Raw genomic sequence first — 25,928 nt, 5'->3', positions numbered from 1 at the left:
TATTTGACACTTGCTGAAGTGAATGCACACCTAGAAATGCTAATGCTATATCGCTGTGGGCAGTTGAGACATTTTTCTTTAAGTGCTGTAGTAAAGTATGCGCTTGGCTCTGTTAATTGCAGTCAGAAGGCCGTGGCTTCAAACTGCACTCTCTCTGCTTTAAGCACCTAATTTGGTTGGCCATTCAGTGTAGTGCTGAGTGTCTGCATTCAGAGGTGCTGTCCTTTTTGATGAGACATTAAACCAAAGGGTTACGGGTAGCATAGTGGTTATAGGGTCAGCTGTGGCTCAGTGGGTAGCACACGTGCCTCTGAGTCAGAAGGTTGTGGGTTCAAGTCCCACTCCAGGGACTTGAGCAGATAAAAAATCCAGGCTGACACTCCAGTGCAGTGCTGTGGGAGCATTGCACTGTCAGAGGTGCCATCTTTTGGATGAGACATTTAAACCGAGGCCCCGTCTGCCCCCTCGGATGGACGTAAAAGATCCCATGGCACTATTTCGAAGAAGAGCAGGGGAGTTATCCTCCGATGTCCCGGCCAATATTTATATCTCAATCAACATAACATAAAAACAGATTATCTGGCCATTATCACCATTGCTGTTTGTGGGAGCTTGCTGTGCGCAAGTTGACTGCCGTGTTTCCCACATTGCAACAGTGACTACAGTCCAAGTACTAAATTGGCTGTAAAGCACTTTTGAGACATCCGGCGGTCGTGAAAGGCGCTATATAAATGCAAGTCTTTCTTTATATGCTGGTAGTAATCCAGAGGCGTGGAGTAATAATCCAGAGAAGCGAGTTCAAATCTCACCACTGAATTTAAATTGTTAAATTTTAAAAGCTCGTATCAGTAATGACCCATGAAACTACCAGATTGTCGCTGAAAACCCATCGTTTGGAAGGAAATCTGCCATCCTCGCCTGGCTTGGCCCTAATATGTGACTCCAGACTCTGAAATGGCCCGGGCAGCAGAGCAGGTCTCCAGTCGTCCTGGTTAATCCTTGCCATTGGATAAAGGCCTAGCTCCGTCAAGCCCGTGTGGTGGCTGATGTGCAACGGTCACCACACGTTAAAAAAATCCACGCACAGGCATCTTCCACCCCCTCAACTGGAGTTCAGGACTGGAACATCGGGTCCTTCATTGAAACACCTGTGAACTCTTGTGGAAGTGAGTCATCCTCGTTCGAGGGACTGCCTATGATATGATCCATCTAATCCCACATTCCAGCTCTCGGTCCGTAACCCTGCAGGTTGTGGCACTTCAAGTGCCCATCCAAGCAGCTTTTAAATGTGGTGAGGGTTTCTGCCTCCACCACCCTTCCAGGCAGTGAGTTCCAGATCCCCAAAACCCTTTGCGTGAAGAAGCTTCCTCTCAAGTCCCCTCTAAACCTTCCACCAGCCACCTTAAACCTATGCCCCTCGTAATTAACCCCTTCACCAAGGGAAATAGGGCCTTGCTATCTACTATATCCAGACCCCTCAAAAATTTATATACCTCATGAGGTCTCCCCTCAGCCTCCTCTATTCCAATGAGAACAAACCCCAGCCTATCCAATCTGCCCTCATAGCTAAGATTCTCCATTCCAGCCAGCATCCTCGTAAATCTCCTCTGCACCCTCTCCAGTGCAATCACGACCTTCCTATAATACATGGACCAGAACTGCACGCAGTATTCCAGCTGTGGCCTAACCAGTGTATTATACAATTTAAGCATAACCTCCCTGCTCTTGTATTCCAAGCCTTGGCCAATAAAGGCAAGCATTCCTTAGGCCTTCTTAACCATCTTATCCACCTAGCCTGCTACTTTCAGGGATCTGTGGACAAACACTCCAAGGTCCCTTTGTTCATCTACACTATTAAGTGGCCTAACGCTTAATGTGTATACCCTTTCCTTATTGGCCCTCCCCAAGTATATTACCTCACACTTCTCTGAATTAAATTTCATTTGCCACTGTTCTGCCCACCTGACCAGTAGATTGATATCCTCCTGCAGTCCATGACTTACTACTACTTCTTCAATCATACAGCCAATTTCAGTGTCATCTGCAAACCTTTTCATCAAATATTCAAATCTAGATCATTGATGTATACCACAGAAAGCAAGGGACCCAGTACTGAGCCCTGTGGAGCCCCCTGGAAACATCCTTCCAGTCATAAAAACATCCATCAATCATTACCCTTTGCTTCCTACCTCTAAGCCAATCTTGGATCCAACTTGCCACTGTGCCCTGGATCTCATGGGCTTTTACCTTCATGACTAGTCTACCATGTGGGACCTTATCAAAAGCTTTGCTGAAGTCCATATACACTACATTGTATGCACTACCCTCATTGACCCTCCTGGTTACCACCTCGAAAAATTAAAACAGGTTAGTCAAACACAATTTTCCCTTAACAAATTCATGCTGACTGTCCCTGATTAATCCTTGCCTTTCTAAATGTAGAATTATCCTGTCCTTCAGGATTTTTTCCAATAATTTTCCCACCACTGAGGTTAGGCTGACAGGCCTGTAATTACTCGGCCTATCCCTTTCTTCCTTCTTAAACAAGGGTACTACATTAGCAATCCTCCAGTCCTCAGGCACCATACCTGAATCCAAAGAGGACTGGAAAATGATGGTCAAAGCCTCTACTCTATCCTCTCTTGCTTCGCTCAACAGCCTGGGATGCATTTTATCCGGGCCTGGGGACTTATCCACTTTCAAAGCTGCCAAAACCTCCTCTCACTATGTATATTTCATCCAGAGTATCGCACTCCTCCTCGATAGCAGTATCTACATTGCCCCTTTCCTTTGTGGGGAAAAAAAAAACACAAAGTATTCATTAAGAAGCATACCCACATCTTCTGCCTCCACCCACAGATTACTCTCATGATCTCTAATAGGTCCTACCCTTTCTTTAGTTATCCACTTGCTCTTAATATATTTATAGAACATCTTTGGGTTTTCTTTGATTTTACTTGCCAAGAATTTTTCATGCTCTCTCATAGCATTCCTAACATCCTTTTCAATTTCACCTGTGAACTTATTATTATTCCTCCAGAGATTCTACAATATTTACATCGGAATATGACACAAGCTTCCCTTTTTTTCTTTATCCTGCCCTGTAAGTCACTAGACATCCAAAGGGCTCTAGAATTGTCATTCCCAGCCTTTTTCTTTAAGGGCACATGTTTGGCCTGAGCCCTCCAGATCTCCTCCTTGAATGCCTCCCACTGTTCCGACACTGATTTACCTACAAGTGGTTGTTTCCAGTCTACTGTGGCCAAATTACTTCTCAACTTAGCAAAGTTAGTTTTTCCCCAATTTGGGACTTTTATTCTTGGTCTATCCTTATCCTTATCCATAACTAACTTGAATCTGACTGAATTATGGTCACTGGCACTCAAGTGCTCTCCCACTGATGCCCCTTCCACCTGCCCAGCTTCATTCCCCAAAACTAAATCCAAAACCACCCCACCCATGTTGGGTTTGTTACATACTGACTAAAAAAAGTTCTCTTCCATGCATTTTAGGAAATCTGACCCCTCTATACCCTTCACATTATATTTGTCCCAATCAATATTGGGATAGTTGAAATCCCCTACTATTACTGCCTATGGTTTTTGGACTTCACAGAAATCTGCCTACATATTTGCTATTCTATCTCCCTCCCACTGTTTGGGGGTCTATAATTCACGCCCAGCAGTGTGATCGCCTCTTTTTTTATTTTTCAGTTCGACCCATATGGCCTCATTTGATCCCTTTAACATATCATATCTCTCCTCATAGCTGTAATAGTTTCTTTAATCAATACTGCGAGCCCTTTTTATCCCCCTCTCTCTCGTGTCTAAAAATCCTGTAACCAGGAATATTGAGCTGCCAAACCTGCCCCTCTTTCAGCCATGTCACTGTAATGGCTATAATATCATACTCCCAAGTGTCTACCTCTGCTCTCAGCTCATCCGCCTTATTCGCTATACTCCTTGCATTGAAGTATATACCATTTAGCACAGGAACATAAGAACATAAGAAATAAGAACAGGAGTAAGCCTTACGGCCCCTCGAGCCTGCTCCGCCATTCAATAAGATCATGGCTGATCTGATCACGGACTCAGCTCCACCTCCCTGCCAGCTCCCCATAACCCCTTATTGTTTAAGAAACTGTCTATTTCTGTCTTAAATTTATTCAATATCTCACATTCCACAGCTTTGGGGCAGAGAATTCCACAGATTTACAACCCTCAGAAGAAATTTCTCCTCATCTCAGTTTTAAATGGGCGGCCACTTATTCTAAAATCATGCCCTCTAGTTCTAGTCTCCCCCCATTTAGTCCCAGTAGTTTGCCTAGTACAGTACTTTATCTTTAGTAATACTGATTGTTTTAAGTCCCCCACCCCCACCCCCCATAGCCCCCTGATTATCAATTATTGGGATGCTTTTGGTATCTTCTACCATGAAGACCGATATAAAATATTTGTTCAGAGTTTCTGCCATTTCCCTATTCCCCATTATTAATTCCCCAGTCTCATCCTCTAAGTAACCAATGTTTATTTTAGCTACTTGCTTCCTTTTTATATATCTGTAGAAGCAGTCTTTTTATATTTCTTGTTAGTTTACTCTCTTTTCTCTCTCTCTCTCTTTTCTCTCTCTCTCCTTTTCTCTCTCCCTTTTCTCTCTCCCCTCTCTCTCTCTCTCTCTTCTCTCTCTCTCTCTCTCTCTCTCTCTCTCTCTCTCTCTCTCTCTCTTCTCTCTCTCCTTTTCTCTCTCTCTCTCTCTCTTTTCTCTCTCTCTCTCTCTATCTCTTTTCTCTCTCTCTATCTCTTTTCTCTCTCTCTCTATCTCTCTCTCTCTCTCTCTCCTTTTTTTCTTTTCTCTCTCTCTTTTCTCTCTCTCTCTCTCTTGTTTCTAAAATTTTCCTTAGTTAGCCAAGGATGGTTCACCCTTCTCGTGGCATCTGTCTTTCTCACGAATATATCTTTGCTGAGAGTTATGAAATATCTCCTTAAATGTTTGCCACTTCTTTTCTACAGTCTTACCCTTTTAATCTATTTCCGCAGTCCACTTTAACCAACTCTGCCTTCATACCTTTATTTAAGTTCAGGACACTAGTTTGAGATGTAGCTTTCTCACCCTCAGACTGAATATGAAATTCTACCATGCTATGATCACTCTTCCCAAGAGGATCCTTTTCTAAAAGATTGGCCAGGACACGGGATAACTCCCCTGCTCCTCTTCGAAATAGTGCCATGGGATCTTTTGCGTCCACCCGAGGGGGCGGACGGGGCCTTGGTTTAACATCTCATCCAAAAGTTAGCACCTCTAACAGTGCAGCACACCCTCAGCACTGCACTACAGTGTCAGCCTAGATTTATGTGCTCAAGTTCCTGGAGTGGGACTTGAACCCACAACCTTCTGACTTGGAGGCGAGGGTGCTACCCACTGAGCCACAGTTTACACTGTCAAAAAAGGTGCAATATAAACACACATCAGTCCTTTTCAAACTTTGATACCTTCCTGTGATCTTCAGCTGGATATAAAAGAACAGCATGGTGATGGTCGTGATATATTGAGTACCTGGAAAGAGTCTGCTCATCATCCTCCAGAAATTATACAGGCTCCTCTTGGTACCTCCCCAATGTGCTTGCGGATCTCGACATTTGGTGTCCTAGACTCAAAGGAGGCAGTGATACCTGGTGCTGCATCTTTTGTACTGAACTGCTTGGCTATTTTAAACATGAGGGGCTGATTTTTGTATGCAAGTCAAGTAACTCCCGAGACATAGTGAAGGGGAAAGGATGGGCGGGTCCAAAGCGGAAGATTGGGTGGAGTTGATGAATCGAAGTACTTTTTCATTGAAGATTCATCCACTGCTTTTTGTGCGTACACCACCAGGGGTGTGTACAGGTTATACAACAAAGCACAACAGCCAGCAAATAAATCCAGTCTGATTTTGGATTTCTTTGAGCCAATGTGGTTATATATTCAGAGAAACTTCCAGCATGGCCTGTCGAGCCTGTGCTGGCTCTTTGAAAGAGCAGTGGTAATTAGTCCTGCATCCCTGCTTTTTGTCCGAAGCTCTAAGTCATTCGTCCTCAAGTACCTGTCCAACTCTCTTCCAAAATTATTTATGGAATTGGCTTCTGTCACCTTTTCAGGTAGAGCATTACAGATCTCGACGACTGTGAGTGGGAAAAAATGTCTTCTCATCTCCCCACTAGGTCTTTTTCCAATGATTTTTAACCTATGACCTCTACTTATTGACCCACTCACCAGAGCAAATTTTTTTTCCCTATTCGATGAAAACCTCTAAAAGGTCAACTCTTGACCACCTCGGTTCCAAGGAGAGCAGTCCTAACTTTTCCAACCTCTCCTTTATAACTGAAGTCCCTCATCTCTGGCAACATCCTGGTGAATTTCCTCTGTGCCCTTTCTAATGCCTTTACACCTTTCCTGACGTGGTGCCCAAAATTGTCCACAATAGTCCAGCTGAGACATAACAACCAGTGATTTATAAAGTTCTCGCACGATCTGTTATGTATGCAACACCTTGTAACCAGCATTCTGCTGCCACCAGAGGGCGCATCAGTTGGAGTCCCAAGGGATCCCTTGGGAGCACTGCATATAAGCAGGCCTCCCATGCTGTGCCAGCACTCTAGAGTCAGAATAAAGAGACTAAGGTCACACTTACTCAAGTCTGCAGTACTCAGTCACATTGCTTTATTTGAGATATAACCATCTCTTTGCTTTTATATTCTGTTCCTCTATTTATAAATCCAACTTAACCCATATGCTTTCTGAGCACCTTCTCAACTTGCCCGACCACCTTCTGAGCATGTGTGTATTTTGTGAAGTAAAAATGTTTGAGTACTTCTGATAGGTGAAGCTCGAATTCAACTAATTAACCAAAAGGCTGCTGGGATATCTGCCAGCAAGCATAAGAACATAAATAGGAGCAGGAGTAGGCCATACGGCCCCTCGAGCCTGCTCCGCCATTCAAATAAGATCATGACTGATCTGATCATGGACTCAGCTCCATTTCCCTGCCCGCTCCCCTTATCGTTTAAGAAACTGTCTATTTCTGTCTCAAATTTATTGAATTGTCCCAGCTTCCACAGCTCTCTGAGGCAGCGAATTCCACAGATTTACAACCCTCAGAGAAGAAATTCCTCCTCATCTCAGTTTTAAATGGGCGGCCCCTTATTCTAAGATTGTGCCCCCTAGTTCTAGTCTACCCCATCAGGGGAAACATCCTCTCTGCATCCACCTTGTTTGTTTTTGAAGAAAGGTAGTTCCATTTGGTTCCTTTTTTCTCTTTCTCCACCCCAAATTAATCAAACCAAGGACTCCTTGACATTTGAATTGAATACCATGGAATAGATCAAAGCATTGATGACATCTAGTGGGGTGGGGGGAGGGCTTCAAAGTTGCCGTGGTCAATTTGAGATTTTGCTCCTTCCATTTTAATCCAATTGGGTCTGCACGAGCGATCAAAGGATGTTCTTCAGTCCCACAGCACTATTCCGAGAAGAGCAAGGCATTCTCTGCTTCGCTGGCCAACATCCCTCCCTTACTGTAACCAAAAAAGCAAATGCAACTGGCCGATTATCTCTTGGCTGTTGTGGAATTGTACTGAGGGGGGGGGGGGGTTGGAATGTCCGCTTACAATAAGTACCTGCACTCAATCTGTGTAAAATGATTTTCTTTTTAAATAAGTGAAAGTATTTCTCAATGGAACAGGTGGAGTATTCCATACTTTGAGATAGCTTAAAATGTACCCAATTAAAGTAGGCATTAAGGGAAGCTACTCCGACTGGCAAAAGGTGGGAAGCGGCGTTCCGCAAGGATCGGTGCTGACAACACAGCTGTGCACAATTTGCATCAACGATCGGGACTCAAGAATCGGAAGCACAATTTCAAAATTGTGGGAGAGACCACCAAAACTAGTGGGCATAAATACACGGTTGGTCACCAATAAATCCAATAGGGAATTCACGAGAAACTTATTTAGCCCAAAGATTGGTGAGGTGGTGTAACACTCTGCCATGTGGAGTAGTTGAGGCGAGCCGCATCGATGCATTTCAGGGGAAGCTAGATGTGTACATGAGGGAGAAAGCACTAGAAGAATATGCTGATGGGGTTAGATGTGGAGGGGTGGAAGCAGGCTCGTGTCGACCATAAAATGCTGGCATGGGCTGAATGGCCTGTTTCAGAGGAGAGGGAGCAGGATAGTTAGAATAAATACGTGGCTTGAGCAGTGGTGCGAGAGGGAGGGATTCAAATTCCTGGGACATTGGAACCAGTTCTGGGGGAAGTGGGACCTGTACAAAACGGACGGTTTGCACTTGGGCAGGACTGGAACTGATGTCCTAGGGGTAATATTTGCTGATGCAGTTCGGGAGTGTTTAAACTAATATGGCAGGGGGATGGGAACCTATGCAGCGAGACAGGGCGAAATAATATGGAGTCAGAAACAGATGGTAAAAAGGTAAAAAGCAATAGTGGTAGGCCGAGTAAACAAAGGCAAGAAACAAAAAGGGCCACACTACATCATAATTCTGAAAGGACAAAGGGTGTTTTTTTAAAAAAAAAAACAAGCCTGAAGGCTTTGTGTCTCAATGCAAGGAGTATCCGTAATAAGGTGGATGAATTAACTGTGCAAATAGATGTTAACAGATATAATGTGATTACAGAGATGTGGCTCCAGGATGATCAGAGCTGGGAACTCAACATCCAAGGGTATTCCCCAGGGCCTGATGGACTGCATCCCAGAGTATTTAAGGAGGTGGCCTTGGAAATAGCGGATGCGTTGACATTCATTTTCCAACATTCCACTGACTCTGGATCAGTTCCTACCGAGTGGAGGGTAGCCAATGTAACCCCACTTTTTAAGAAAGGAGGGAGAGAGAAAACAGGGAATTATAGACCGGTCAGCCTGACATCGGTAGTGGGTAAAATGATGGAATCAATTATTAAGGATGTCATAGCAGCGCATTTGGAAAGAGGTGACATGATCGGTCCAAGTCAGCATGGATTTGTGAAAGGGAAATCATGTTTAACAAATCTTCTGGAATTTTTTGAGGATGTTTCCAGTAGAGTGGACAAGGGAGAACCAGTTAATGTGGTGTATTTGGACTTTCAGAAGGCTTTCGACAAGGTCCCACACATGAGATTAATGTGCAAAGTTAGAGCACATGGGATTGGGGGTAGTGTGCTGACGTGGATTGAGAACTGGTTGGCAGACAGGAAGCAAAGAGTAGGAGTAAATTCGAACTTTTCAGAATGGCAGGCAGTGACTAGTGGGGTACCGCAAGGTTCTGTGCTGGGGCCCCAGCTGTTTACATTGTACATTAATGATTTAGACGAGGGGATTAAATGTAGTATCTCCAAATTTGCGGATGACACTAAGTTGGGTGGCAGTGTGAGTTGCGAGGAGGATGCTGTGAGGCTGCAGAGCGACTTGGATAGGTTAGGAGAGTGGGCAAATGCATGGCAGATGAAGTATAATGTGGATAAATGTGAGGTTATCCACTTTGATAGTAAAAACAGAGATAGTCTATTATCTGAATGGTGACCGATTAGGAAAAGGGGAGGTGCAATGAGACCTGGGTGTCATGGTACATCAGTCATTGAAGGTTGGCATGCAGGTACAGCAGGCGGTTAAGAAAGCAAATGGCATGTTGGCCTTCATCGCGCGGGCATTTGAGTACAGGGGCAGGGAGGTGTTACTACAGTTGTACAGGGCCTTGGTGAGGCCACATCTGGAGTATTGTGTACAGTTTTGGTCTCCTAACTTGAGGAAGGACATTCTTGCTATTGAGGGAGTGCAGCGAAGGTTCACCAGACTGATTCCCGGGATGGCAGGACTGATCTATCAAAGTCTGGATCAACTGGGCTTGTATTCACTGGAGTTCAGAAGAATGAGAGGGGACCTCATAGAAACGTTTAAAATTCTGACGGGTTTAGACAGGTTAGATGCAGGAAGAATGTTCCCAATGTTGGGGATGTCCAGAACCAGGGGTCACAGTCTAAGGATAAGGGGTAAGCCATTTAGGACTGAGATGAGGAGAAACTTCTTCACCCAGAGAGTGGTGAACCTGTGGAATTCTCTACCACAGAAAGTTGTTGAGGCCAATTCACTAAATATATTCAAAAAGGAATTGGATGTAGTCCTTACTACTAGAGGGACCAAGGGGTATGGCCAGGAATGGGGTACTGAAGTTGCATGGTGTGCCATGAACTCATTGAATGGTGGTGCAGGCTCGAAGGGCCGAATGGCCTACTCCTGCACCTATTTTCTATGTTTCTGTGCTGTCGACTCTCGGGGCTGCATTTTCGGCTCGCTTTTGCCACGGGAGGCCGGCAATGGCGGCGGTGAGCTCTTCCAGGCAGGCGGCCAGTTCCAGCGCCCTGCCGGAGTTTTCGGGACGGCTTTGGCGGGGCGCAGAGCATTACCGGCCAGAAGAGGCGAGCCAGTGTGCAACGCCCCTGGTTGCGACACCGACTTCATTTTTGACTCCCGCCCGACCCGTACGCCCAGCAGCGTGTCCTGCTGGGACTGCCCATGAAAACATGTGTTCCGACCTATACCGGTCGCAGTGAGGTAATTAATGTTCCGCTTGGGTAAATGTGATTTTTTTTTTTGGCAATTCATGTGGCGGTGTGGGTTATTTATTGGTGGTCTCTTTTTTTTCGGGGTTTTTTTTTTTTCTTCCCCCAGTCCCCTCGGAGCGCTCCAAGGCCGGTTGTTTAGCTCGGGATTTTCCCATGCTCAGCCGGCCAAGCGCCCTAAGAGAGGTGTGCAACGCCTCCCTCAGTGCTCCGCCCCACACTCCGGGCCGAGCTGCCCAATTTTGTTGACTGAGGCACAAACTGTTCCCGGGCGCAAACTTTACTGCCCTGAAATCAGCAAAGTCGAAAATCTGGCCCTAATTCTATGTCAGACATGTACACTTTGCCTATAACAGAAAAAAACTCAAGCTGGAGGTTTGCTCAATGTGCTGCCCCTTCTCCCTCCCCTGCTGACCCTATTGAAGACCAGGCGCTTTTGCAGAATAAACAGGAAATCCCTGCTGTCTGCCAGCGACACAATCTGCTGTGCTCTTTTTTGAGGGTGCAGTATAATAATCCCAAATGTCACTTTTGCTTTGGTTCTATGCAATGCGAGTGACACAACTTGCAAGCCAAATAGCCAGTGTGTGTTGTTTGTGTGGTTTGTGTCTTCTCCCCTGAGGGAGGGCGGGAGCGAGAGCGCGAGAGTTTCCTTGTCAGCCTGTGTCCGTGTTGCTTTATGTCTGTAGTGTGTGGTTTTTTTTTTGTGCCCTGATCAGTTTCCACTACAGGAAGAGCTGGCCACAAGACAGACCTACATCAACCAAAGCCACGTGGATTAAAACCCTATAAGTGTGTTTCTTTTGTGTTTTTAAAAACAAAAGCGCATTGTCGTTGTGGAGAAGAATGTGTTACTTCACGAAAAACCAAACTCTCTGTGCTTTATAAAATTGTGTGCAGTCGTCCTGTTCGGAAGGTGCCTTGCAATCTAACAACCGTGCAACTTAGCTCAAGTCGTCATTCTTACAAATCCGGTGGGTGGGTGGAAGGGGGAGCAGTGGGGGAATGTGGTGCCGGAGGAGTTGGAAATTGCCATTTCCCTCAAGAAGGCTCTTTTAAAACCAAATGGCATCTTTCCCGGTGCCAGTTGCTTGTTTGTACACTGTGCAGGCTTTTCCCATGGGATTCAGTGGAGTTGGGTTTTCCTTGAATTTAATGACAATTGTGCAAAAGTGTTTTGAGTGCTTATTTGGCGGGGGGTGTGGAGGTGGAGGGAGAAAACCATGTTTTTCGGAGTGTTGAGCTCGCTTTGCAGGCAGTTGGCATGGAGACCCGAACATCTATATGTGACTCCAGTCCCATAGCAATGTGGTTAACTCTTGACTGCCCTCTGAAATGGCCCAGCATGCCTCACTGTTGTACCAAGTCACTACTGTGGGAGTACCTTCACCACATGTTATGTATGCATGCCTACAATGTTGTGATGTAATGTTATATTTACTGTAACACTGAATGTACCTTCACCCTGTACACACCTTAACTGTACACTAGAGGATGCTGCTGCTGGAGACCTAATGGTCACCTGCACACTGCAGGTAACCCAGTATAAAAGGGAGCTTACCTCTTGGTGTCCTCACTCTAGGAAATGCAATAAAGGACTACAGTTTAAGTACCATACCCCTGCCTCGTGGAGTCATTAACACGCAATAACACTGACTGCAGCGGTTCTAGAAAGCAGCTCACCATCACCCTTTCGAGGGCAATTGGGGATGGCCAATAAATGCCAGTCTTGCCAGCGACGGCCACATCCCATAAACGAATAAGATAAATGTTATCCCTGGTGTCTTTTTGGCCAATATTTATCCCTCACTCAACATCGCACAAAACAGATAATCTGGTCATTATCTCAGTGCTGTTTGTGGGAGCTTGCTGTGCGCAAATTGGCTGCCGTGTTTCCTACATGACAACAGTGACTGCACGACAAAAGTGCTACTTTGGCTATAAAAAGCTTTGGGACATTCGGAGGTTGTGAAAAGCGCTAGTTATTTTTCTTTCTCAAGGCAGTGTCTGTCGCTGGGCACTATTCCACAAACCAGGTGTGTCTTAACTGGGCCCGATTGCAATATGTGAATAACTGTTCCCACACCCCAGCCACACAGGATTGAGAAGACAGAGCTGTGGCTCCTCGCAAACATGAAAGGGGTGGGGTTGTGAGGCAGAAATGTGCGGGATTTCGAGGGTTGATGGGGACAGAAAGAGACCAATGACTGGTAAAGAGCTGCTGTACTGTGATTTGTACCATGGGTATGGTTTTATTATTAAACACCCATCACCTGCAATTGGGTGGGGGAGGGGGGTGGAGGACTTTAAAGAGCTTTTTTCTAATCGTCTTGTAGGGATAGACACTTTGACTCGAGGGTTGCCAACACCTCCAGGATTACTCTGGAGTCTTCAGGGATTGAAAATTAATCTCCTGAACACTGCTGTGGGCAAACTAGGAGAGCAATCATAGGGGCAATTAAAAATTATGTTTTTAAAAGAAAAAATCTCACTTTGCTTATTAATAAAATGGTGGGTCATCATCATCATAGGCAGTCCCTCAAGTCGAGGATGACTTGCTTCCACGCCAGAAAGTTCACAGGTGTTTCAATGAAAGACCTAATATTCCAGGTCCTGAACTAAATCTTGAAGGGTGGAAGATGCCTGTGCGTGGATTTTTTTAACATGTGGTGGCCATTGCACACCAGCCACCACACAGGCTTGACAGAACTCTGTCTTGGTCCAGTGGCAAGGGTAAACCAAGACAACTGGAGACCAGCTCTGCTGCACGGACCTAGTGCGCACACATTGCAGTGTGGGCTGGGCCGTGCTGCCCCTGGGCCCTCGCCTCTTCCGGGCCCCGAACTCGCGCCTCTCCTGGGCCCCGATCATGTCCCTAATCCTAATATATTATACATCCACTCGTGCACTCGCACCTGGGGAATTCAAATTCAGTTAATCGATTAAATCCGGAATAAATAGCTAGTGTCAGCAATGGTGACTATGAAAATACCGGATTGACGGAAAAATCCATCTGGTTCACCAACACCCCCTAGGGAGGAAATCCGCTGTCCCCACCTGGTCTGGCCTACATGTGACTCCAGATTCAAGCGAGTTGGAAATAGGCCAATTTGCCATCAATTCAACACAACACTCAACATCATAAAAGTTCAAACGCCCCCATCCCACACTGTCTATTTATCCATGTGTTCGGAAAAGAATTTGGAGCCTTCGGCTGCCTCGGCCCTGGGCTCTGGAATTCCCTCCCTAAACCTCACTGCATCTCTCTCCTTTTGAGAAGCTCCTTAAATCCTACTTCTTTGACCAAGCTTTTGATCACCTGCCCCAATGTCTCCTTATGTTGCTCGATGTTGAATTTTGTTTTAGGATGATTCTGTGGAGTGCCTGGGAACGTTTTACTATGTCAACGGCACTATATAAATGCAAGTTGTTGAGATCCTGGATCACCTGTGCTGGCTTTTGGCTCTCGATTTTACAGACAAACGGGATCCAGGATCCTCTCAGCTGAATTGTCCGCCACCACGGAAGTGACACATCGCTCCAAAATGGTGGGTGTGGGGGAAGTGGAAGGCTGTTTGACTTGATGGAAAATCATTTAATCTGGTAATGAAGAGTCTATACACTTTTTGATGGATGGGGTTGAGGATGGACGTGATGGCTGACCAATGGCGGATGTGAAGTGTGGTTGGGCGGGGGGGGGGGGTGATTGTAGGCAGGGGGTCATGTGATGACCCTTACAGGAATAATCCGAGTGTTGGTAACTCCTAGTTGACTGGCGTGATCTGGGCACTGACTTTGCTTGTCCCAAAAGTGAAAACCTGTTCCCGAGTGTGGCTGGCAGCTGCCCCGGGTGTTGGTCAGCCTCGCTCGAGAACCTCGCTGATGCACCACTTTATTGCTTTTTTTTAGATGATATGAAACCTGGGCGTGAGGAAGGCAGCGAGGGCCGAGGGAATGGTGCAGATGAAAGTTACGAGACTGTAAATGCATCAACGATGTCCGATGACAGCCTGCGATTCTATGTGAACGTGAATGTGGAGCTGGAGCCAAATGCAGATGGTGAGTACAGGAAGGGTTGTGATCTGGTACAAGGGGGAGATTTTTTATTTGTTATAATCATCATAGGCAGTCCCTCGGAATCGAGGAAGACACACTTCCACTCTAAAATGAACAGTCCAATACGGGGATTACAGTCTCTGTCACAAGTGGGGCAGACAGTCATTGGAGGAAAGGGTGGGTGGGGAGTCTGGTTTGCCACATGCTCCTTCCGCTGTCTGCGCTTGTTCTCTGCATGCTTTTGGTGACGAGACTCGAGGTGCTCAGCGCCCTCCTGGATGCTCTTCCTCCACTTAGGGCGGTCTTAGGCCAGGGACTCCCAGGTGCCAGTGGGGATATTGCATTTTATCAAGGTGGCTTTGAGGGTGTCCTTGAAACGTTTCCACTGCCCACCTTGGGCTCGCTTGCCGTGAAGGAGTTCTGAGTAGAGCGCTTGCTTTGGGAGTCTGTTCGCATGCCTGACAAATGTGGCCCGCCCAACGGAGCTGGTCGAGTGTGGTCAGTGCTTCGATGCTGAGGATGTTGGCCTGGTCTTGGATGCTAACGTTGGTGCGTCTGTCCTCCCAGGAGATTTGTAGGATCTTGCGGCGGCATCATTGGTGGTATTTCTCCAGCGATTTGAGGTGTCTACCATATCTGGTCCACATCTCTGAGCCATACAGGAGGGTGGGTATCACGACAGCCCTGTAAACCATGAGCTTGTTATGGGGGCCATTGGTACTTGCAGCTGCACTTCAACTTACGCCAGTGCGACTGAGAATGTGTTGACTGAACTGCTAAAGGTATCTCCAGATTCAAAATGAAATCTTATATTTACTTGAACAGGAAAAAAAAAACCATGCAGGGCTGTGGGGAAAGAGCAGGGAGAGTGGGACTAAATGGACAGCTCTTTCAAAGAGCTGACACAGGCACCAAGGGCTGGATGGTTCTATGACTCCAATCTGTCCAAGTCCTCTTTGTGCAAGCCAAATAAAACGGAGCTCCGCACTTGGATAAGAACATAAGAAATAAGAGCAGGAGTAGGCCCTCTGGGCCCCTCGAGCCTGCTGTGCCATTCAATAAGATCATGGCTGATCTGATCTACTTTCCTGCCTGTTCCCCATGACCTTTGACTCCACATACAGATTCTTGAACTATCCATCTCCACCTTGAATATATTCAATGACCCAGCCTCCACAGCTCTGGGGTAGATCATTCCAAAGATTCATGACCCTCAGAGAAGAAATCCCTCCTTATCTCCGTCTTAAATGGGCGACCCTTATTCTGAAACTATGCCCCCTAGTTCTAGATTCCCCCACGAGGGGTAACATCCTCTCGGCATCTACCCTGTCAAGCCCCCTCAGAATCTTGTACTTTTCAATACGATCACCTCTCATTCTTCTAAACTCCAATGAGTACAGGCTCAACCTTTCCCCATAAGACAACCCCTTTATCCCAGGAATCAACCTCTGAACTGCCTCCATGCAAGTATATCCCTCCTCAAATAAGACCAAAGTTGTATGCAGTACTTTAGGTGTGGTCTTAACAGCATCCTGTAAAGTTGTAACATTACTTCTCTGCTTTTATACTCTCTCTCTCTCTCTCCCCCTTAAAATAAAGGCCAACATTTCATTTGCCTTCCTGATTATTTGTTGTACCTGCATGCTAATTTTTTGTATTTCATGTACAAAGACAGCCAGATCTCTCTCTCCCGCAGCATTCTGCAGTATCTTTCCAATAAATAATATTTTGCTTTTCTATTCTTCCTACCAAAGCAGATAACATTACATCTTCCCACATTATACTCCATCTGCCAAATTTTTGCCCACTCACTTAACCTATCTATATCCCTTTGCAGACTTTGTGTCCTCCTCGCAAATTACTTTCCCACCTATCTCTCTTTTCAGCAAATTTGGCTACAATTTACTCGGTCCCTTCATCCAAATCATTAATATAGATTGCAAATAGTTGAGGCCCCAGCACTGATCCCTGTGGCACCCCACTAATTATAGTTTGACAACCTAAAAATTATCCATTTATCCCGACTCTGTTTTCTGTTAGTTAGCCAATCCTCTATACATACTAATATATTGCTCCCAATGCCATGAGCTCTTATCTTGTGCAGTAACCTTTTTTATGTGGCACTTTATCGAATGCCTTTTTGGAATTCCAAATGCACTACATCTACTGGTTCCCCTTTATCCACTCTGCTTATTACATCCTCCAAGAACTCTTAAGTTTGTCAAACTTGATTTCCCTTCACAAAACCATATTGACTCTGCTTGATTGTATTATGATTTTCTAAATGTCCTGATACTATTCCCTTCATAATGGATTCCAGCATTTTCCCAATGACGGATGTTGGACTAACTGGTCGAAAGTTTCCTGCTTTCTGTCTCCCTCCTTTCTTTAATAGGGAGTTACATTTGCAGTTTTCTAGTCCGCTGGGACCTCTGCAGAATCTAGGGAATTTTGGTAAATTACAATAATACAGCCACAATCTCTGCAACCACTTCTTTTAAGACCCTAGGATGCAGGCCATCAGGTCCAGGGGACTTGTCCACCTTTAGTCCCATTATTTTACTGAGTACTTTTTCTCTAGTGATAATTATTTAAATTTCCTTCCTCCCTTTTGCGCCCCCTGATTTTGTTCTATTATCGGGATGCTTTTAATGTCTTCTACTGTGAAGACAGATACAAAATAATTGTTAAGTCTCTGCCACAATGTATTGTTCCAAGAAACTGTCCCAAATACACTCTAAGCTTATCCTCAGGGCTATCTTTGCCAATTTGATTTGTCCAATCTATATGAAGATGAAAGTCGCCCATGATTATTGCAGTACCTTTCTTACAAGCCCCCATGATTTATACTCTGTCCTACAGTGTAGCTACTGTAAGGGGGCCTTTAGCCTACTCCCACCTGTGACTTCTTTCCCTCGCTATTTCTTATCTCCACCCAAACTGATTCAACATCTTGATCTTCCTGCCCAAAATCATTTCTTACTACTGTATTGATCTCCTCCTTTGTTACAGAGCCACCCCACCTACTTTCCTTTCGGCCTATCTCTCCACAATGGCAAGTACCTGAGTCAAGAACCCGAATACCCTCCCCTCTGGGTGCTGCTACCTCATTCACGGTTCATTCTTCATGTGAGCCTACATGGGCAGTGTCAGGGTAATCAATCATGGGGCCATCAAATGTGAGCTTATTTCTGTTCCCACTGCACTTTCATAGCATTGCAGTGAGGAACTGTGTGGCTCTGCCTGTGTGTGTGTGGCACTGCCTGTGTGTGTGTGGCTCTGCCTCTGCCCCGGTATGTGTGGTGTGTGGATTCGCCTCCATAAGTATGAAACTCACCTTATTTATAAATATCCAGGTTCGAATTAATGAAATAGACAAATAGCATTGTTTAATTATGGGGGGTATTTAGAATTGGGAGGGATAGAAGAGGGGAAAAGTTTAGGTACACAAAGTAACTTTGAACCAAATTTAGCACTGATTATGGTGATCCCTGTGGTACCTGTTGACTGTCCAATCAATAGTGCCTTGACGGTATAGTTAGTAAAAGTACCATCAATTGTGGAACTGAGCCATGTGGAACTGTGTTTTGGACCCGCTACAATGGCTTCAGCTCCCCCTGTTGGCTAAGTATGATAGTCTGGACATTGGTTGAAGATGGTATCAGGCTTGGCTGTGATGTCCCCATGGCCGGGAAAAAATTGGTGAAATCTGTTTCAGCCTGGCACGTGACGAATGGCTGCGTGGTAAGGTGCTGGAGGGTGGTCAGAGGTAGGTTTTAAGGAGCGTCTTGAAGGAGGAAAGAGAGACAGAGAGGTTTAGGCAGGGAGTTCCAGAGCTTGGGGCCCAGGCAGCTGAAGGCACGGCCACCAATGGTTGAGCGATTTTATAATCAGGGATGCTCAAGAGGGCAGAATTAGGGGAGCACAGATATCTCGAGAGTGGCGGGGGGTGTGTAGTTATGGGGCTGGAGGTGAGTTTAGCGACAAGGAGGGGTGAGGCCATGGAGGGATTTGAAAATAATGCTGAAAATTTTGAAATCGAGATGTTGCTTAACTGGGAGCCAATGTAGGTAAACGAGCACAGGGGTGAGCGGGACTTGATGCGAGGATCGCCTCTAGTTTATGTGGAGGAGTTGCGTGAAGCAAACAAAACCCAGCCAATCTTGAGGGCGTTGTGGCTCCTCTCGATTGCGTCTTCTGATTGGTGGAGGTCCTTGGGCGACAAGTCTATTGTTACAAAACGGTGGCCCGTCAAATGTTGTTTTTTTTATTTAAGAGGAGGATGTAATTAAAGGTTTTTTTTTTAAATGATTCAAGTGAGTAGTGCAGCCCAGTGTAATGCTTTGACCTTCAACACACTGGCTCCCCACTCGAATAATGGCTCAATGTGTTGTGCGGGCCATTGTTTTATGGAGCTCCCTCAGTGATTCTTGTTTGCTAACTCGAAAAAGGGACTGTGGGTGAACCTTGGCAATGGTGCCGAAGAATCCCTGAGAGAGCACTATACAGCGACCAAAGGTCTCTGGTGGATAGGCATAATTCTGTACACAATGGAGCTGTATTTCCTTAGATTGACTCTTCAGGCCTTTTTATGTCTGTAGGCACAATGCTGACCCACAGTCTACATCAGATAGCTTATTTTAGAACTTTGATGTCAATGGACCCTGGGCTACGAACAGCTTCCTTCTGGAAGAATGTCTCATTGATCCGACCGTTGGAGTGTTTATGAAAGTTGGGAGATTGTTTGTGCAAGGGCGATGTTGACCTCGCAGTAGCTTATTGCAAACTGCTGTCCCTTTTTGAATTATTGCCACGGTTAGAAGGTGGCACATGGGGGTTAGATGTGAGCTTTTGGTCCTGTTTAAATTGGGACCACAGCAGGTTTTAAGAAGCTGTGGCACAACTCAAAGAGGAGCAAGGGGGAGTTCTCCTGGTGTCCTGGCCAACATTTATCCCCCAACCAACACCACTCAAGCAAGTTATCTGGTTGACTATCCTCTAGACTTGATGACTCCAATGCATTCCTCAATGGCCGACCACACACATTATACCCGATGTAATCTAGATGTCATTCAAAGCTCGGCTGCCCGTGTCCTAACTCGCACCCAGTCCCACTCGCCAATCACCCCTGTGCTCACCAACCGATATTGGCTTCCGATTAAGCAAGCCTCGATTTCAAAATTCTCATTATTTTCAAATCCCTCCATGGCCTCGATCCTCCCTATCTCTCTAATCTCCTTCAGCCCCACAAGCCCCCCACCCCCCGAGATATCTGCACTCCTCGAATTCTTCCCTCTTGAGCATCCCTGATAATCACTCAACCATTGGTGGCCGTGCCTTCTGTTGTCTGGGCCTCAAGTTCTGGAACTCCCTGCCTAAACCTCTCCACCTCACTACCTCTCTTTCCTCCTTCAAGATGCTCCTTAAAACATACCTCTTTGACCAAGCTTTTGATCACCTGCGCCAATTGCTTCTTATGTGGCTTGGTGTCATTTTTTTTTTCTCAATGCTCCTATAGAAACACAGAAAATATGTGCAGGAGTAGGCCATTCGGCCCTTCGATCCTGCACCACAATTCAATAAGATCATGGCTGATCATTCCCTCAGTCCTCCTTTCCTGCTTTCTCTCCATACCGCTTGATCCCTTTAGCCATAAGGGCCATATCTAACTCCCTCTTGAATATATCCAGTGAACTGGCATCAACAACTCTCTGCAGGAGGGAATTCCACAGGTTAACACCTCTGAGGGAAGAAGTTTCTCCTCATCTCGGTCCTAAATGGCTTACCCCTTATCCTTGGGCTGTGTACCTTGGTTCTGGACCTCCCCAACATTGGGAACATTCTTCCTGTATTTAACCTGTCCAGTCCCGTCAGAATTTTATATGTTTCTATTAGATCCCCTCTCATCCTTCTAAACTCCAGTGCACACTGGCCCACTCGATCCAGTCTCTCCTCATATTCAGTCCTGCCATCCCGGGAATCAGTCTGGTGAACCTTTGCTGCACTCTCTCAATAGCAAGAACATCAATCCTCAGATTAGGAGACCAAAATTGAACACCATATTCCAGGTGAGGCCTCACTAAGGCTCTGTACAACTACAGTAAGACCTCCCTGCTCCTATAATCAAATCCCCTAGCTATGAAGGCCAACATACCATTTGCCTCCTTCACCGCCTGCTGTACCCATGCCAACTTTCAATGACTGATGTACCATGACACCCAGGTCTCGTTGCACCTCCCCTTTTCCTAATCTGCCGCCATTCAGATAATCTGCCTTTGTGTTTTTGCCACCAAAGTGGATAACCTCACATTTATTCTCATTATACTGCATCTGCCATGCATTTGCCCACTCACCTAACCTGTCTAAGTCACTCTGCAGCCTCTTAGCGTCCCCCTCACAGCTCACACCGCCACCCAGCTTAGTGTCATCTGCAAACTTGGAGATATTACACTCAATTCCCTCATCCAAATCATTGATGTATATTGTAAATAGCTGGGGTCCCAGCACTGTGCCCTGCGGCACCCCATTAGTCTCTGGTTGCCATTCTGAAAAGGACCCATTTATCCCGACTCTCTGCTTCCTGTCTGCCAACCAGTTCTCTATCCATGTCAGTACATTACCCCCAATACCATGTGCTTTAATTTTGCACACCAATCTCTTGTGTGGGACCTTGTCAAAAGCCTTTTGAAAGTTCAAATACACCACATCCACTGGTTCTCCCTTGTCCACTCTACTAGTTACATCCTCAGAAAAATTCTAGAAGATTTGTCGAGCAGGATTTCCCTTTCATAAATCCATGCTGACTTGGACCGATCCCGTCACTGCTTTCCAAATGTGTTGCTATTTCATCTTTAATAATTGATTCCAACATTTTCCCCACTACTCATGTCAGACTAACCAGTCTATAATTACCCGTTTTCTCTCTCCCTCCTTTCTTAAAAAGTGGTGTTACATTAGCTACCCTCCAGTCCATAGGAACCGATCCAGAGTCGATAGACTGATAGAAAATGATCACCAATGCATACGCTATTTCTAGGGCTACTTCCTGAAGCACTCTGAGATGCAGACTATCAGGCCCCGGAGATTTATTGGCCTTTAATCCAATCAATTTCCCTAACACAATTTCCCACCTAATAAGGATTTCCTTCAGTTTCTCCTTCTCACTAGATCCTCGGTCCCTTAGTATTTCTGGAAGGTTATTTGTATCTTCCTTCCTGAAGACAGAACCAAAGTATTTGTTTAACTGGTCCACCATTTCTTTGTTCCCCATTATAAATTCATCTGAATCTGACTGCAAAAGACCTACGTTTGTTTTCACTAATCTTTTTCTCTTCACATATCTATAGAAGCTTTTGCAGTCAGTTTTTATATTCCCAGCAAGCTTCCCCTCATACTCTATTTTCCCCTCCTAATTAAACCCTTTGTCCTCCTGCTTAATTTCTCCCAGTCCTCAGGTTTGCTGCTTTTTCTGGCCAATTTATATGCCTCTTCCTTGGCTTTAACACTATCCTTAATTTCCCTTGTTAGCTACGGTTGAGCCACGGTTGAGCCACCTTCCCCATATTTTATTTTTGCTCCAGTCAGGGATGTGCAATTGTTGAAGTTCATCCATGTGATCTTTAAATGTTTGCCATTGCCTATCCACCGTCAACCCTTTAAGTATCATTTGCCAATGTATTCTAGCCAATCGAAGTTACCTTTTAAGTTCAGGACCCTAGTCTCTGAATTAACTGTGTCACTCTCCATCTTAATAAAGAATTCTACCATATTATGATCACTCTTCCCCAAGGGGCCTCGCACAACAAGATTGCTAATTAGTCCTTTCTCATTACACATCACCCAGTCTAGGATGGCCAGCCCTCTAGTTGGCTCCTCGACATACTGGCTAGAAAACCATCCCTAATACACTCCAGGAAATTCTCCTCCACCGCATTGCTACCAGTTTGGTTAGCCCAATCAATATGCAGATTAAAGTCGCCCATGATAACTGCTGTACCTTTATTGCACGCATCCCTAATTTCTTGTTTGATGCTGTCCCCAACCTCACTATTACTGTTTGGTGGTCTGTACACAACTCCCACTAGCGTTTTCTGCTCTTTGGTATTCTGTAGCTCCACCCATACCGATTCCACATCATCCAAGCTAATGTCCTTCCTTACTATTGCATTAATTTCCTCTTTAATCCTATGAAGTGCCTTTGGATGTTTCACTACGTTAAAGGTGCTATATAAAAGCAAGTTATTGTCTATCTCATTGCTGTTTAAGAAGAGAAGACCATGAGAAATAGGAGTAGGCCATACGGCCCCTCGAGTCTGCTCTGCCATTCAATAAGATCATGACTGATCTTCTACCTCAACACCATTTTCCTACCCTTTCCCGACCTTGATTCCCCTAGTGTAGAACTCTGCATGCAAATATTTAAAAAATATTTCTGTGATTCTCGAAATGTGGTACTTATTACCCATCTCTATATATCCTGAGCTTCTCCGAGAACTGTTGCCGTCTTTATGACAATGGTGTTGGGTAAGTAATTCCAGCACGTTGCTGATGATTTAGAACCTCCATGTCAGGATGGTATTTCTGATCTTGGCATTGTTTAGTGGTTAGAAGTTGCAGAGGAGAGAGGTATTGTGAAGATAACACTGCTGCAGTGCTTCCTGTAGACTATACAAACTGCAGCCAGTGTGGGAGGGGATTGGTGTTGTGTACGTGTAAATAACTGACAAACTGAGCCAGGAGAGATATAACTTAACGTAACTGTGCTTTTATACAATCCAAAATGGTATCCCAAACCAGCATGAACCAGAATGAATCACAGCCACTGTGAATAGCTCCTGCAGGGTCCTAATGCACGTCTAGTGAGCTGTAACAAATAAATAGAGAATGAACACCACAAGTGGTATGGAGTACAGTAGCAGGTGGGGCTCAATCAAGAGAATTGCTTGTGTTCTGAATGGTGTCGAGCTTCTTGAGCGTTACTGTGGCTGCACCAGGCCCAGATGAGTTGCAAGTATTCCACTCATCACACTCCTGACTTGAGCCTTTGTAGAAGGTGGATGGGCTTTGAGAGATCCGGGGTGAGCATGGATTGCAGATTAGCCAGCCTCTGGCCAAGTCTTGTAGCCAAGGTGTTGATATCTTAGAATCATACAGTATAAAAGGCGACTATTTGGCTCATCGTGCCTGTGCCGGCTCTTTGAAAGAGCGAGCCAATTAGTCCCACTCCCCTGCTTTTTCAAGTCTATATCCAATTGCCTTTTGCTGGTCCTCTTGAGCTTCTGGTCAGTGGTGATTCCCAAGATGTTGATTGGGGACCTGGTGGTCAGGATCAAGGGAGGTGGCTGGGGTTTTTTTGCTTGAGCTGGCCATTACTCGACACTTGGGGCAACATCCAGACTTGGGCTAACAAATGTCATGTAACATTCACACCAACCATGTTCTCGTGCAGGCTGGTCCGAAATTGTTAATTATCCAAGGGCGGGCGGTGAGGGTGGGAGGGAGTAGAAGGAAGAGGAGTATGTAGAAAAGATGAGATCAGAACATGAATAGGAGCAGGAGTAGGCCATACGACCCCTCGAGCCTCCTCCGCCATTCAATAAACCTGAGGTGCAACAGTGTAAGCAAGTGACCTGGCGCGTTTAGGTCAGCGCCTCTGTTTCATTGATTTGGAAGCCATCTGGGATACCAACAGGGCTGTGGGAGATGATTGACACCAGAAGGGCTGAATGCCTCCAACATATGCCACTCAGAATGGCCAATTGAGGATTTCTTTGGGATTTAAGGATAAACAAGATGCTGATTTTTAACACTAAGACTCCATATTCAATTCTTAATACTTTATTTCTAGTTCTTGTAGCAGCATGTGTAGGAGCCGTTTGTCTAGTATAGGGGAATCAAGGGATATGGAGATCGGGTGGGAAAGTGGAGCAGAGATAGAAGATCCACCATGATCTTATTGAATGGCGGAGCAGGATCGAGAGGCCGTATGGCCTATTCCTGCTCCTACTTCTTGTGTTCTTCTGTTCTTGTATGCTGAAGGGTAACTCTGTAAAATTAGAAAGTGCATCTGCGACCGAGGAGGTTGTGCAAGTTGAGATTGCACACCTATACCAACCAGATACAGGCAGTTATCAATGTGTCAATTAAATGTACAACTTTCCCCAAGATCACGAAAGTGAGTATAAAACCAGCTAGTCCAGATACATCCAGTGCGAGAGATGAGCAGAGGATCCAGGGGGAAGGGACAGGACCTCTTCACTCTGACATCTCAAGGGTACCTCTGTCCTCTCTGAAACTGGAACTGGCCCTTCCATTGATCTTTAATAACAAATCCAGTGATTGGCTTTCTCAGAATGCTAATATTTCCATGGATTTCGATGAAAAGCTACACAGGAATCAACTTACGCCATCTCCAGGCCAGGTCCAAGACCACCCCAACCTCTGTTGTCCAGCTACAGTACGCGGCCGTGCCTGCATCTGCGCACATAGAGGCTGAACACAAGGACATAGTCAATGTATTTACTGAGGCTTACGAAAACCGAGGCCTTATGCTAAACATCCGTAAGACAAAGGTCCTCCACGAGCCTTTCCTCGCCGCACAGCACTGCCCCCCAGTCATCAAGATCCAAGGCATGGCCCTGGACACTGGATCATTTCCCCGATCTCAGGAGCCTCCCATCAACAAGAGTAGGCATCGACGACGAGATCCAGTGCCGCCTCCAGTGTGCCAGTGCAGGCTTCGGCCTCCTGAGGAAGAGAGTGTTTGAAGACCAGGCCCTCAAAACTGCCACCAAGCTCATGGTTTACAGGGGTGTAGAAATACCTGCCCTCCTGTATGGCTCAGAAACATGGACCATGTACAGTAGACACCTCAAGTCGCTGAAGAAATACCACCAACGATGTCTCTGCAAGATCCTACAAATCCCTTGGGAGGACAGACGCACCAACATTAGCGACCTTGACCAGGCCAACATCCCCAGCATTGAAACACTGACCACACTGATCAGCTCCGCTGGGCAGACCACATTGTTTGCATGCCAGACACGAGACTCCCAAAGCGAGCGCTCTACTCGGAACTCCTTCACGGCAAGCGGCATAGGAAACGTTACAAGGACACCCTCAAAGCCTCCCTGATAAATTGCAACATCCCCACTGACACCTGGGAGACCCTGGCCAAAGACCGCCCTAAGTGGAATAAGTGCATCCAGGAGGGTGCTGAGCACCTCGAGTCTTGTCGCCGAGAGAATGCAGAAATCAAGCGCAGGCAGCGGAAAGAGCGTGCGGCA

General features: G+C 45.8%; 1 protein-coding gene across 1 annotated transcript in view; it reads left to right on the top strand.

Annotated features, from left to right (window-relative positions):
- The window catches only part of slc4a11 (solute carrier family 4 member 11), a 215,314-nt gene that overhangs the window by 46,899 nt on the left and 142,487 nt on the right, over positions 1–25,928 (top strand). The window contains exon 3 of the mRNA XM_070861178.1: positions 14,497–14,646. Within this exon, the coding sequence (XP_070717279.1) occupies positions 14,497–14,646 (150 nt within the window). The remainder of the gene's footprint in view (positions 1–14,496; positions 14,647–25,928) is intronic.

This window comes from Pristiophorus japonicus, chromosome 2, assembly GCF_044704955.1.
Source record: "Pristiophorus japonicus isolate sPriJap1 chromosome 2, sPriJap1.hap1, whole genome shotgun sequence".
In the NCBI taxonomy this organism is placed as follows: domain Eukaryota; kingdom Metazoa; phylum Chordata; class Chondrichthyes; family Pristiophoridae; genus Pristiophorus; species Pristiophorus japonicus.
The sequence above is the reverse complement of the archived record's forward strand: the minus strand, read 5'-3'. Positions and strand labels throughout refer to the sequence as shown.